Below are 14665 nucleotides of genomic sequence, written 5' to 3'. Positions count from 1 at the left end.
GAGCCACCCAGGCGCCCCTAGGGTTCTTTAAAATATATTGCAATTTGCACTGAAATCAGAGGCTCACTTCAGTGAAAGAGACATTTAGATACATTGGATCTGTTGAGTGTGAGGTTAGTCTATTCAAATGACAACTGATGGGGTGCTTGGGTGGTTCAGTCAGTTGAGTGTCTGAACTCTCAGTTTTAGTTCAGGTCATGATCACAGGGTCCTGGGGTCAGGCCCTGCACTGGGCTCCCCACTGAGCACAGAGCCAGCTAAGGATTCTCTCTCCTCCTATCCCTCAGCTCCTCCCCCATTTGGTCTCTCTCTCAAATAAAATTTTTAAAAATAATAAAAATGACAACTGAGTTTATTTCAAGAAAGTAGCCAACATGTTAAAATTTTAGTGATAACCAATGTTGATCTCAAGTTTGTAATTGTTGGGTGGTACTTATGAGTAATTTAGCTGACTAACTCTATATCCACTTATGAAAGTTTTCACATTTTTGAGGAGAGGAGTCGTTCTTTCTCTAATTTTGTTTTTAACTTTACATTTCTTTCAGTGAACATTCTGGAAGTAGTAATGACCTACTTTAAAAAAAAAGTGACCCTTTAAGAGAAATTCCCAGGAAACATGTTAGTTTAGAATGGCATATTAATTAATATGTGTGTTAATTAATAAATATGTAGGGAAGCAAATTTTGCCACCCCCAGATATCCCCGTTTGGTATATTGGTTATTTTAGGCTGGTTATTTTTAAGAAACTTCAAATGTAGGTGAAGCTCTGAAATCCAAGTAAAAGTTATCCTTTTGTAAAGATAAATTTACATACATAAGGGAAATCCCCATTTGTAAGCCTGCTTTGCTGTATAAGGAAGAGGGGGGAATAATTCTAACTCTCTGGAAAGACTTAACAATGGAAAAGACAACTACTTAAGTCTGCATAACAACCTTACCTTTGTTTACTGTGCTTTTCCTCAACACCTCCCATAACTGACTCGCACACCCAATATCTGCTTTTGTCTTTGGCTGAGGATGGTATTTAAGGTGATGTCTTTGGCCATTTGGGGAATTACTCAGTTTTTCTGGGTCTCCCTCTCCACCATGCAGGAGGTATGCATGTTATTGAACTTTTGTTTGATTTTCTCCTGTTAATCTGTCCCGTGTCAATTTGATTCTTAGAAACACTTCTAAGGGTAGAGAAGAAATTTTCCTCCCCAACACTCTTACAAATGGAGATTTCCCAAATGTAAATATTTCTTACAAAAGGGTAACTTCTACTTGCATTTCGGAGCTTCTTCTGTGTCTGTAGTTCTTTAAAAATAGTCAGCTTGAAATAATCACCATGCCAAGAGGCATATCTTGGGGTGGCAATATTTGCTGTCTTACACACACAGTAATTACTATAAATATTTTTTTACTTCAAGTATTTTTCTAGTGTTTTTATAAATTACTACAATTAAACAATGATTTCGAGTTAGATTTTTTTTTCTCCTGTTGGTAGCTTTTCTTTTTTTTTTTTTTTTTATTTTTTTTTTTCAACGTTTATTTATTTTTGGGACAGAGAGAGACAGAGCATGAACGGGGGAGGGGCAGAGAGAGAGGGAGACACAGAATCGGAAACAGGCTCCAGGCTCGGAGCCATCAGCCCAGAGCCCGACGCGGGGCTGGAACTCACGGACCGCGAGATCGTGACCTGGCTGAAGGCGGACGCTTAACCGACTGCGCCACCCAGGCGCCCCTCCTATTGGTAGCTTTTCATTGTGAGTCAATAAGGGGTGATGATTCTGCTTGTGGATTTGGCTTCTGTAACAATGGATTCTCTCCATAGAGAATGCCCGTTGGGAGACATTCATACCCAGCTCCCAACTAATGATTTTGTAATGGAATAATCGTGAGTCTGCTCCTTGGTAAGTTACAGGTAAATTACTCCAGCATTGTCATAAAGAAACTTTATTTGTAGCAAGTAAGGAGATGACAGAGAATAACTTCCAAAGCCATAACTCCCTGAGCAGGGATGAGTGTTTTTCTTTTTTTTAAAGGTTTTTTTTTTTAACATTTATTTATTTTTGAGAGAGAGAGCGCCAAGCGGAGGAGGGGCAGAGAGAGAGAGACAGAAAGAGAGAGAGAGAGAGAGAGAGAGAGAGAGACAGAATCTGATGAAGGCTCCAGACTCTGAGCTGTCAGCACAGAGCCCGAGGCGGGGATCGAATTCACTAACCACAAGATCATGACCTGAGCAGAAGTCAGACCCTCAATGACTGCTGCCCGGGTGCCCCTGGGTTCTTTTTATTTAGAGTGAGAATGAATATTCAGAAAGAGGAGCTTTGTCATTACATGTAAAAGTGGGCATAAAGTTGCACAGCCTTACTGAGGAAACACGCCTAAGTGTGTGTTCTATGTATATTAATGAAGTTGTACTCATCTTTCAGGTGGAGACTTTCACATTATAATGGAACAGAAGTAACTGTTGGACAAGGGGAAGGTAGTATGGGCATGATCTGAGAGCCAGAGCTCACCTAAACTGGTTGGGGTCTTGGGCTCACTACTCGGGTAGGGAAAGCAAGGCCTTGCTTACTTTTGATATAGCACAGGGAGTTTTACCACTGATTTATTGTTTCCAATGTGGTTAAGCTATTTCCTGGCCTCAGAGACTGTTAGTTTTTGCATTCCCTTTGTTCCCTTAAAACCCTTGACCGCTAAGGTTTTTGCATTTCTTTGTAATTCTGATACCTTTTGGAAAGTTCCTAGGATGTGCATACATCAAGGAAGTAGGGCATAGATCAAAGAAAATAGCTGGGGGCCTAAAACCGACTTCTCTTGTGGCAGGAAAGCTTTGTCTCATTTTTCTTTTTCTGGGGACCCCTAACTCTTTCTGCCTACAATTCTATTATTTTGCTACTCAGGCTAAGTATGCTAGTTTGTGTAAAGAGCTTATAGAATGGTTTTCAGGGTCTTATTGTTGCAGGATTTTTTTACCTCCATATCCAAGGTTTGTTGTCTCCATGCTTTGAAGAATGCAGAGGTGAACACAAAATAAAATGAGCCGCAGGACAAAGTTTATTAGAGGAGAAGATCAGTAAGAAAGAAAAGTATGAAAGCTGTCTTTACAGAGAGGGGGCATTCAAAAGTAAATGGCCAGGACTGTAGGCTAGGAGCTTTGTTTTATAGAGTTTTGGTAGGCTTCCTTCCCTCCCCCTTGTTCCTTCTCAGGTTCCACTCTCACTGGCTAGGTACCTCTAAATGCGTAGTCATTCCTTTTTTCATCAGCTCATTTTTATCATATGAGGGATGGTTTATGGCCATACCCTTCCTATGGGTCCTACATCTTATGGCCGACTAGTAATTTTTAGTCAGGTCTCCGTTGGTCAAACTTCTGAGGAAAACCCCAGGGGAGTAGGCAGTGTCTGTTGCATTCTTAAGAGGAACTTTATGCTTGAGGGAGTTTGCTCCAGGTCAGACATTCCCAGAAGAAATGTTTTAAAATATGTGTTTTTCCTCCACCCCGGTTCTTTTAAGCCCCGGACTCTTCTTTTCTGCCTACTGAATCCTATCTTTCCCTATCATACTATTTTGAAAATAGCATCAGCGTAATTTTCCGCACAGTGTGGTGGTTCAGAGTATGGGCTTTGGAGCCCAGGGAGTGTAGTACATGCAGCTTTACATCCCACTAACTTTGTGATCTTAGGCAAGTTACTTGGTTTTTTTGAACCTCAGTTTTCTCATCTGTAAAATGAGAAGAAACCCTACCTCAAAGGATGTTACAAAGTTAAATGTGGCATGAAATATAAAATTCACTGAATAAATAATAATTATTACCAAATAACTATTAACATAATCTTAGAAACCAACCTGGAGAAATATACAGAGGGTAAATCTTTGGTGTGGAGTAATTCCTCATCCTATTTATAGGATTTGAAAAATTTTAAACAATCTAAGTGTGATTAAAGACAATTACCGGGCGCCTGGGTGGCGCAGTCGGTTAAGCGTCCGACTTCAGCCAGGTCACGATCTCGCGGTCCGTGAGTTCGAGCCCCGCGTCGGGCTCTGGGCCGATGGCTCGGAGCCTGGGGCCTGTTTCCGATTCTGTGTCTCCCTCTCTCTCTGCCCCTCCCCCGTTCATGCTCTGTCTCTCTCTGTCCCAAAAATAAATAAACTTAAAAAAAAAAAAAAAAGAAAAAAAAAAGACAATTACAAGATATCCGTACAACGAAGTTTATGGAGTATTTTTGTTAATATCAGTAAGAAATACTTTGAATGCTTTTAGCATGTGAATATTCAGTAGGTCATTTTAATGATTTATGCACCTGGGTGGCTCGGTTGATAAGGTGCAATTTGGCTCACTTTGTGATCTCCTGGTTAGTGAGTTCAAGCCCCGAGTCAGGCTCTGTGCTGACAGCTCGGAGTCTGGAGCCTGCTTCAGATTCTGTGTCTCCCTCGCTCTCTGCCCCTCCCCCACTCATACTCTGTCTCTCTTTCTCTCTCTCTCTCAAAAATAAACATTAAAAATTTTTAAAAAAAGAAACATTACAAAAATTATTTGCCCTAATCCCCCACAGAGCACACAAACACAGTGTTCTGTTGAGTCTTTGAAGAGAAAACATTGCCTTTCATATAATTTGCCTGCACCTCTGCCTTCCTGTTTCAGCTGCTGCTTTGCGATCTGTTTTGGCTGTGGCTTGCAGGCATTTTTCCTTATGAATGATTCTTGCATCTCTCCATAGCCATCCCTCCGCATCTATTCCTGGCTTGAACTGCCAGCATGGTGGCACTGATCCACTCTTGACCTCTAACATCCTCTGAGGCTCTCGCCCTTGCTGTGCTTTGAGCCCAGTATCCCTTGCTACTGATCTCAGCTATTGATGTCATCTGCACCCTTCACTAGGTTGGCCTGTTGCTCAGCTATACCAAAACGGGTATGACTGTTTTGTATCTGGCAGTGTTTATCTTTCCTACTGACCTACAGGGAGATCCCTGCCCCTTCTTGTGGCTTCTTCTAAATTTTACATGTGGGGGTGGGGGAGTGGGAGTTGGGAAACCTGTTAGATCCCTAGAAATCCACTCTTGCCATTGAGCCACACAGCCTCTCCATCACTGAGTACATGAGGTTGTCAGGGGCTTAATCACTACCTGTCTGCCCAAGCCCTGTTGGTGATTCTTGCTCAGATTCCATTCTCTTTTCTCATGACTTTGTTTTCCCTTTTCAGGTCATTTCCTGCCAACCTGGCTTGCACAGGACCATCCCATCTATCAGCTATGCTGCTATATGTCGGAAACTGCTGCATGTTTGAACTTCTCAGTTGAGAACACAGAATGAATTATTCCTCAAAGCGTTCCTGGATCCTGATTCCATGGAGATAGGGAACTTTGCTCCAAGAGCAAGTGATCAACTCTGATCAAGTGGAAATCCTTGCTTAGGTCATAATGCAAAATTTAAAAAGCAGGAAAATATTATAAATAAAAGATGACCTAATTCTGTTAAAACCAAACTTACTGGCATGAGAATCACTACAAGAAAAAATCAAAATGTCTGTAATGTCAATATTTGGATGACATGACTATAGATTTGTTTTCAAATCTCTAAATTTCTACTACAAATTTCATGGTTTTTTTAATTGAAAAATGACACAATTTAAGAAATTGTTGCAAAGAAATAATCCAGAGGCTAACGTCAAATTTATTTAAAGGACAGCTGAACTTTAATTTTCTTTTGTGGGGCACCTGGGCAGCTCAGTTGGTTAAGGGTCTCTCGATTTTGGCTCAAGTCATGATCTCATGGCTCCTGAGTTTCAGCCCCATGTCGGCTCTGTCAGCACAAAGCCTGCTTGGGATTCTCTCTCCCCCTCTCTCTCTCTGCCCCTCCCTCCTTTCTCTCCCTCAAAAATAAATAAATAAATTTTAAAAAATAAATAAAATAAAATCATCTTTAAAAAGTACAGTTTAAAATCAATCAATCAATAAATCAATAATATTATTTTGTGATTTTACCTTGCTAAAAGAAACAGGAATTTATTTGGCTGAGTCTAGAAGCACTTGTTCTCACTTCAAGCCCTTTAAGACAGCTTTACCTTGCCTTCTACAGCTCTTTGTTTTCCTATCTTTATCTGTACTGATATTTGTGCCTGTGTGTATGTTTATCTCTATCTATCTATCTATTATTCCCATATTCCCATCTATAGCAGATACTGCTAGTGCCCTGCCCCCTCTCGATATTCACCTTCCCCACACAGGCCAACTCTCAGGTTTCCAACCGCCAACATCTGTAACTCTTTGCCTGAAGGCTTCCTTTGGAGACAGGAGCCTGCATAGGAGACACATTGGTAGTTACTGGAATTAGCAGGCACCTCCCTCCCCAGTAACCCCCAACCATGACAGGAATTGATAATTGAATGCTCCCCACATCCTTGTCCCATGGGGATGAGGGACAGTATGAGGCATGCTCTCCACTGTCTCCCAGAGTCTCTGGCAGGACTGAGTCCCACAGTGGTAATCTGCCTGGTAACACACCCATTATTGGCTGCATATCATTTGCTGCTTTGCCTCCCCACTTTCCTATTGGTGCTTCCAAGGATCACTTCCCCAATATACAACTTTCACTCAAATCGTTCTCTCAGGGTCTGTTTCTGGGTAAATCTATCCTAATAAGATACTCACATTCATATCCATTTCCTGTAGTTCATAAGAAAATGGCTTATGGGTTATAGCTGCCTCTGAGCTAAGCCTGAGCTCAAAATGTGGCAAGACGCTGACAAAAGTAGCAGAATCTTAGGCAGCAATGCTGGAACAATGGTTAAAGTGAATCAAAGTATTAGTGCAGTACTGTGTCTAGTTCTGGATGCAACATTTTTTAAAGGATACGCAACAATTGGAAATATCACCATGGCCTGATTAGGAGTTTAGGAACCTAATGATAAAGATAACAGTTAAAGGAAGTGAAGCTATTTGGCTTGGAGAATAAACTACTAACTAATGGCATAATCACTATTCAATGGTTGAAGGGGTGTCATGGACACAGTGCACTAAATTTATTCAATGTCTTCCAGGGGCGGAACTCTGGGCAAGAGTAAAAGAAAAGCAAAATTTGGGTTCAGGGAAACAAAACCTTTTCTAATCATTAGAGTTTTCCCTTTTCGAATGCAAGATCCTAGTCCCTGGAAATACTTCAGCAGAGGGCAAAACTCACCCGAATCCATCCCATTCCTTAAAATAAGCCCAGGCCACACATGTATGCCTCCTTAGTCCCACTGAGAGTGCATTTCTCTGTCACCAGCAGTTTGGTTGTTTGAATGCCATCAGACTATCAGCCTTCCACACGCCTTGCCGCTTCTACCCCCTTGTTTTCCTGGTCCTCCAATACCTTCATCCCGGATTTGCGTCTTAGTTCTGTTCTCTGGCTAGCTTCCTGGGTTAACGTCGCTCATCTAGTGTGTGGGGCTATCTGCTCTCTTTTTGTACAAGTGCAGGTAGTAGGCCTTGTACCCCAGCCCCTCCCTCCACCTGTCCCACCCTCGCCAGAAGTGACTCCTCACCTGCCTCTGACACAGCAAGAGGAACAGGACACAGAGAAATAGAGTTGAAAATGGGGTGATAGCTTATTTTAAATGACTTCTAAATATACTTCCAACTCAATAATTCTATGATTCTTTTCCTTTTCAGTGTTTGTTATGCTCATTCTTAAGCTGCTGCTTCTTCTTCTTCTTCTTCTTCATCTTATTAATCTATAAGCCTTGTTTCCCAAGCTACCACGAGAAAAATCAAGCCAGTTTCTGGTTTAATAGCGTCATTACTTCAACTCCCTAAACTGGGCTCTCCCTTTCTCCCATGTTCCCCGCAAGCCCCGGTGGCTAGTTTTGCCTTTCACCTTGTCTAAAGATATGTCCTTCTGTAAAGAAGGAACCTTCAGCCCATGCTTTCCCTTTGGATGATGGGCGCCCTGCTTCAGCAGTCTTATGTTACCAGAAGCTCTCCTGCAGAGGACGCTGTTCCTCACACCTATTATTGCTTTGCCAGACCTCTGGCCGGGCTCGATGGTCACCGAGTGTTGCCATGCTCTTCCGCAAGAAAGGCAGACCTTCTGCCCAGTGGGACAGCTCTTTTTGATGCCAAAAGGAGAGCTTGTTCTTCATGATGAAAACATGTGTTGTTCCAGTTGGCAGAGTTAGGATCAGTAGGTGGAAATATAAAGCTCTGGACCCCATAAGGCTCTTGGAATAAATCTTCAGAGAACTAAGCTGGGAAAACTACACGGTGTTACAACACTCATTTCCTTTTCTCGACATTTACTGAGGGTCTGCTTTGCCCCAAAGTCTCACAAATTAGAAAGAAGAAAATGGATCTCAAACAAAAAGGAACTTAGAATCTACCAAGGGAAAGAGACATGCAAACCATAATGCAGTCGGATGGGAGTAAAATACTGTGGGAATGAGAAAGGGGGACCAGCCCCTACATACTCTCCTGAGCTCTAGAGAGGAACACGAACTCACAGGCTCTGTGCTGGCTTAGGACAGAGCTCAAATCCCTGATGGGCCACTTGCTAGCTGAGAGACTCTGGGCAAGTTACTTCAGTATTCTAAAATATCCCTGTAGCAGTGGTACTGGGATGATTAAATGGGAATGTAAAGAACCTAGCAAAATGTCTGGCACAGAGTAAGTGGATGAACATGTTGTTTCCCTTCTCTGTGATTCCCTCTCAAAATAGTCTCTGGGAAATTATCGGGGTAGTTATTCACACATCATTTGTGCTATCTGGAGCCCAGACCCAACTGCTTCAAATGTCTTCCTTATGGTGAAGTTTCTGGACTCTCTAAAAGGAGGTCCTTATGACCTAACAGGCAATCTAAGGGTATCTTTGGACAACACACCTGAAACTTTTTCTTTTTTCTTCTTCTCCTCCCCCTCGTCCTCCTCTTCCTCCTCCTCGCCCTCCTCCTCTTCCTTCTTCTTTCTTCTTCTTCTTCTTCTTCTTCTCCTTCTCCTTCTCCTTCTCCTTCTTCATCTTTTGTTTCTCATTCTCTGTCCTATGACTTTTCTCTCTGAGACATCAAGCTCCCATTTCATGATTTCTCATTCTATTCTCAAGATACAGTGAAGAACCTCCCTGGTGTCTCAGCCCCTGATTCTGGAGATTCCTTCAACATCAGCTTTCCTGTATATATCTTGCTCCTACCATCTAAATACATCGCAGTCTCATGAATGTGATCCTTGTACCATCATCGCTCTCCCCTTGGACAACACTTGGTAGATACTTTACCTTGCAGGTATCTTACAGCAGAAGATGTGAATAACAGGGGCTTACTTGTTTTGAAGACCAGTGAAGTCTCTATTGAAATAAAAGGGAATAGAACTCGAAATGTAAGGGAACAGAGGAAGGTATCACCAAAGTAAGAAACCAGGTCCCTCTAGAGTGTGAGCCTTGTGGGGCACAAATGAAACAAAGATGCAGCTTTCATATGCCTCTGTTTCCAGAGCTCTGCTAGAGATCCGGGAGTCTGTCAAGTCTCACAATTCTATCAAAAAATGCAAGACAATGTCTGCCATAGCACTGAATATTCAAATTCTGGATTTAATTTTCAATCTAGAGTTTCAGGTCCCTCCCACCTTCCACATCATCAAACTGTACTCTTCTCTATCACCCACCTGGCCTGTAGGTCTTGCATGATGTTCTCTAACTTTCATCTGGCAGACATGTTGTGAGCAAAATCAGACCATCGTAATTGTTTTTTGTACCAGTCTATTTCTCTTATTGTACCTCTTGCAAAGTATGGAGAAGGAATGCACACATTTAATAAATAGAAAATATTTATTATACAGCATTATCAAGGTTATTTGACAAAGGCAGTAACGAGCCAAAGGAAAACACTTTTACAAGAAGCTAAACAACGTGTATAAGCACGTACATCAAGATGAAAAGTATCTGCATTTTTGGTATAAGGTATGTCTGTGTACATTTCCAATTTTGAACAATTATGCTGTAAGAGCTAATACTGCATTGTGTTCAGGAAAACATTTAATCATGGTAATATTAGGCATTCAGAGAAATAATGTGATTGGTGTTGAATGTGTTCACCAAATGTTTCAGACTAAAACCTCAGAACAAACCGATATCTTACATTATTTGAATAGTAGAGCAGTTTTCCTGATCTATACTTACTTTTAAAAAATCTGAATGCACAAGTCCTGTGATATCAAGGACATATGTTAGTGGCATTAAGATATAAAACATGTTTCACGAATAATAGATAGTAGGCTTTTACTTGCTAGTTTGCCAGGAAGTAGACCATCTATTAAGCATGGGAACCGTCTAATTCCCTCATTCTCCTTCATTACAGTGAAAACATGGAATTGAAATCCTCGTTTCAGTCATTTTTCAACATGGAATTGAAATCCTTGTTCAGTCATTAACACCAAAGGTGTTACAAAATAATTTTTTAAAAGAAAGGCGGTCCATTCTTGTTATGGAACCGACTAAACTTGGCAGTGGAGTATGGGAAGGCATGAGAAACATGAGCCTCAAACATCGGAGCTGATGTTAAATTCTGAACAAATGATGAGGCGGGTATTTAAAGATTCTAAGATGATTTTTGGCTGAGAAATCAGCTTCCAAATGAAGGAAGCATATTAAAATATGACTGCACATAAGGCATAAACAGATATTTAAAGGGGTAAGATCCATTCCACAAATAATAGAAGAAATCAAAATGGTGAGAAGAGTCACTTTTATTGGGTGTAAAAAGGAGGATATAAATGAAATGACTGGATGACACATACGTGGTTATTACACACAATACACAACAAAAATATAAAGAAAAGGGATGACAGCGAAAATAGAGGAATAAAAGTACATGGGAATAAAAATTAAAAGAAAGCAAAAAGTGGTAAATAGAAAACTGGGGAAATTATGCCAGACAGAGAGGTTAGCATATGCTTTATAAACACTGAAAGCTCAAGTCGCTGTGGAAAATCTCTTTAAAAAAATCTAAAGTGACCTGAAATCATCTCAATACTGTCATTTCAACCTTATGTTTTAATAATGATATCTGAAAATTTATAAAATGTACTTTTTTATTGTAACCCACAGTTTTTGTGAATTTTTAATACAACACATTTTCAAGCCACTTCGTTATAACATATCCACATCATAAAATATCTGAAAAAGAAGTTCCCTTTTAGAAGAGGGAGGACCTTCTGAGCAGCATAAGGAAACCATTGGACCACAGCACTCAAACCATCAAAGAGCTTCTGCAGATATTGGTGACAATATCTAAAACATCATTGGAACAAAGAAATATCTATACTATATTGGAAAGACGACTTCTAGTTGCAGTTACATTGACATTACAGTGCACAAATTTTATTATCACAAGTATACAAAGACACAGGAACACATTTACTCACAAGTTACAGGAATTATTTGTCAATAAGAAGGATGACAATAGGAAGGACGTTATTTGTCATTGAACCAGCAAGAGTTGCTCTGAGTACACCCTTAAGTTGGAAGATGGATTTGTGTCTGTAGTACACAGGAGAAACAACGGCACCAAATACACATACTGCATTTTAGAAGTTCAACTGGTAAGTATTATTTGCTACAGTAAATGTAAGGTAACAATTTTGCCACATGGTTTGTTCTCTTTAATTAAAGGGCAGAGAAGAGCCCCCTTGGCACAAACACAAGAAAATCCACAAAACACCTTCTGCCAGTCTCAAAACAATCGCTTGCTCTAATCTTTTCTCCGAAATCACCAATAAGCGAGTATCAAATATGGGACGTTATTTGTGCTGATTGTGTTCAAAGCCTCATGCTTATGTGTCCTCTTGCTTCTCAATCCTTCCTCCCTTAGCACTCCTGATGAAGCACTTTTTGGTGATGATTTTGCTCTGATTCCTGTTTTCCTAAATAGAGAGAAATCACAGAGCAGTAGGGTATCCATACACTTTTTTCCCAGCGCAACAAGGCTGGCCCTGGGTCAGGTGCAATGGGTGAAGGGAGGCTCCTGAAGACCAGGAGTCTGTGCGCTCAGTAAGGAGAAGGGCTGGAGAAAAATGAGCTGCCGTCCCATGGGTGGTTCCATGCCTGCCCCTCCTTCACCCACCTGCTCTGTCTGGCTCCAGCCTGCTCACTAAGAATACCACCAACACCATGATGTCCACTAACGATTCACCTGGCTGGTCCACATGTGCTGTCTCTTTTCAAGCTGGCCAAGTGTGTGTGGGCATGTCTATCTATGCACAATGTCCAAAAGAGGAGATTATTCGTGTTGATTTATTTATTTATTGACTTATTATTTATTTATTCATTCATTTATGTGGTGAAAGTTGTTTATTATATGGGATTGTGCTTTGTCAGAATTCCCTTTCTTCCCAGAGAAGGCTTTTGAATAATTCAAGAATCGGGATCCTCGCCTGGATCCCTTTTTTGCTTGCAGAGCACAGTTCCCTCTGGCCTTCCCTACGGCAGCAGCATTGTCCTCCTTGCCTGCTGACTTCACCCTCCTCCCCCCATCTCCTCCTCCCAGCCGTCGGCGCATCTCCGGAGGTGCTGGTGCTCCCTGGTTTTTCTCGCTGTCCCCGCGGACACCTCCTCCCTACAGGGTGGAGGAGCTTTGCTTGTAGTCCCTCAGAATGACGGAGGCGTAGGTCACGTTGGGAGGGGTGCAGAGCACCGACTCGGACACGGGGGAGCTGGGCACCGAGCTGCCGGAGGCCACCGAGTCGCGGAAAGGCGACGGAGGCGTCAGAGCAGGTGAATCCTCGGGGAGGGGTTTGCTGGCCGCCTGCAGGTCCTCGTCTTCCTCCTCCAGCTCGTCTTCCTCGGTGTTCCCTTCCCGCTCGAACAAGTACTCCTGGAGGAGCTTAAACCTCTCGCTGTCGTCCTCATCCTCGTCTTCTGCCGGCGGGGAGGCGGGCTCCTCCCCGAAGGTGCTCAGCTGCAGCGGGAGCATTTGCAGGTGCTGCGGGGGCGCCGGGGGCGGGTACAGCGAGCGCACCCCGTTCCCCGGACCCCCGGGGACTGCGAGCACCGCGTTGAAATCGGGGATCCCGGTGCTGAAATTGTTGACCACTCCCTGTAGCTGGTCCATCAGGGATTTCTGCGGTGGCGGTGGCTGCTGGAGGGGAGGGGGCAAGCCCTTGGGGACGGCCGGGTCGGCCAGGAAGAGGGGGGTCTCCTCTGTGGTCAGGTGGGGCGGCAGAGGCGGGGTGCTCACCGCGGTTGGCACACGTCGGTGCACCACCATGGAAGGACTGTTGGGAGGGCTGAAGCCGACCGGCTGGGCATCCTCCTCCTCCACGTTGTAAAGGGTCTTGGTGCTGGTATCGGAAAAGGTCAGGCTCTTGCCAGAGCCCTGGTAACTTTTAGTGAGGGGCTTGATGACGGCTGTTTGGTTGCAGGCCGTCTCATTGGTCTTCACGTGCACAGAGAGGCGGTGCCACATGTGCTGTCCTTTGGGCACCTGTCTTCCACCTGGTTCAGACCATGACACAGACTTGCCATTAGAACTATGAACAAAATAGAGATGGATTTATTTGCAGGTATATCATGCACACAGGATAAGACACATACAAATTATACGCAATCCCAGCTCAAGGCAATTTGATTCCCCCCACCCCCACCCCGCTCCCGGGAGCGACTGTAGGTCTGGCGGCCAAGCCCTCCATCTCTCCTTATTACAGGTCAAAGGCCAAAAGCTGCAGCGACCCCAGGTGGCCTCTGTAGCTGCAGTCAGTGATTCCATTCACCCCGAGACAAGGCAGAACATTTTGCCTCTGAACAAGTTGTAGGGGAGAAAAGCCAGCCTGTTACACAAGCAGCTATTTTCATTGAGGTCTGAGATTTCACCAAGTTATTATACACCCACGTACACACGCACACGCCTAAGGTAACAACAAAATTGTCACTCTGTGCAAGCCTTTGAAAGATTCCAGAATTGATGGAGGAACCAAAAAATAAAACTACAGTTACACAGGGACAACAGAATATAACGACCATAGCTCTTGTCGCCCTTTCTTCTCAGTCCCTGGAACAAATTAAAGCTTTTCTCGTCGTGTGCAGGTACCAGAGCAGCGTGGTCATACACACGGCAGCTGTACGGAGGAGAAGAAAGCAGAGGACGGAAAACCCAGACCCACATTCCATTTAAGTGTGTCACAAGTGTTGCTTTTCTTTTTGTTTCAATGCACCATCCCCGGCACTGACAATGGACCGCAGTTCACATAAAGGCCCTGATTCACAGCGGCTGGTTTGGGATTTCCACACTGGGGATTTTTAACTAGGTAGTGTTAAGGAAGTCCAGCAAAATACAGATGGTTAGACCCTGGGTTAGTCCTTCAGCATAGTTTGTGATGCAAATGAGACGAAAGGAAGATTCAGAGAAAGCAGAAGTTACTGAGACAAAAGCCCTTCCATGGCCTTTTACTCACTGAGCTTTGGAGAAGAAAAAATGTTGGGGTACCAGCAGGACTCCAGCTTTATTGGCTTATATCTTCGTGGGACCATTTTAAAACCAATCAAATAGAAAGAGGAGGAGGAGGGGGAGGAGAAGGAGGAGAAGGGGGAGGAGGAGTGGGAGAGGGAGGAGAAAGAAGAAGAAGAAGAAGAAGAAGAAGAAGAAGAAGAAGAAGAAGGGAAAGAGATGTATTGTGTATGTACTCAAACTCTATTCTGTATGTTGTAATTAATAACTCT

The 14665-nt window shown here is 43.0% G+C and overlaps 1 protein-coding gene and 1 long non-coding RNA gene across 4 annotated transcripts in view; one reads left to right on the top strand and one right to left on the bottom strand.

Annotated features, from left to right (window-relative positions):
* The first annotated feature begins 1798 nt into the window (after positions 1–1798).
* Positions 1799–5471, top strand: LOC102900851. Its single transcript, XR_440363.5, has 3 exons — positions 1799–1892; positions 2415–2467; positions 5190–5471. It is a non-coding gene; the product is annotated as an uncharacterized LOC102900851 (long non-coding RNA).
* A 4291-nt stretch (positions 5472–9762) lies between these two features.
* The window catches only part of GRM1 (glutamate metabotropic receptor 1), a 462337-nt gene continuing 457434 nt past the window's right edge, over positions 9763–14665 (bottom strand). For 2 of the 3 annotated variants that reach the window (XM_019831358.3, XM_003986626.5), the window contains one exon: positions 9763–13479. In XM_019831358.3, the coding sequence (XP_019686917.1) occupies positions 12567–13479 (913 nt within the window). In that variant the 3' untranslated portion in view covers positions 9763–12566. The remainder of the gene's footprint in view (positions 13480–14665) is intronic. The other variant, XM_045058172.1, reaches the window with a different exon arrangement.

The sequence above is a fragment of the Felis catus genome, chromosome B2 (genome assembly GCF_018350175.1).
Source record: "Felis catus isolate Fca126 chromosome B2, F.catus_Fca126_mat1.0, whole genome shotgun sequence".
NCBI lineage: Eukaryota > Metazoa > Chordata > Mammalia > Carnivora > Felidae > Felis > Felis catus.
This window is presented reverse-complemented; position numbering and strand designations above follow the sequence as displayed.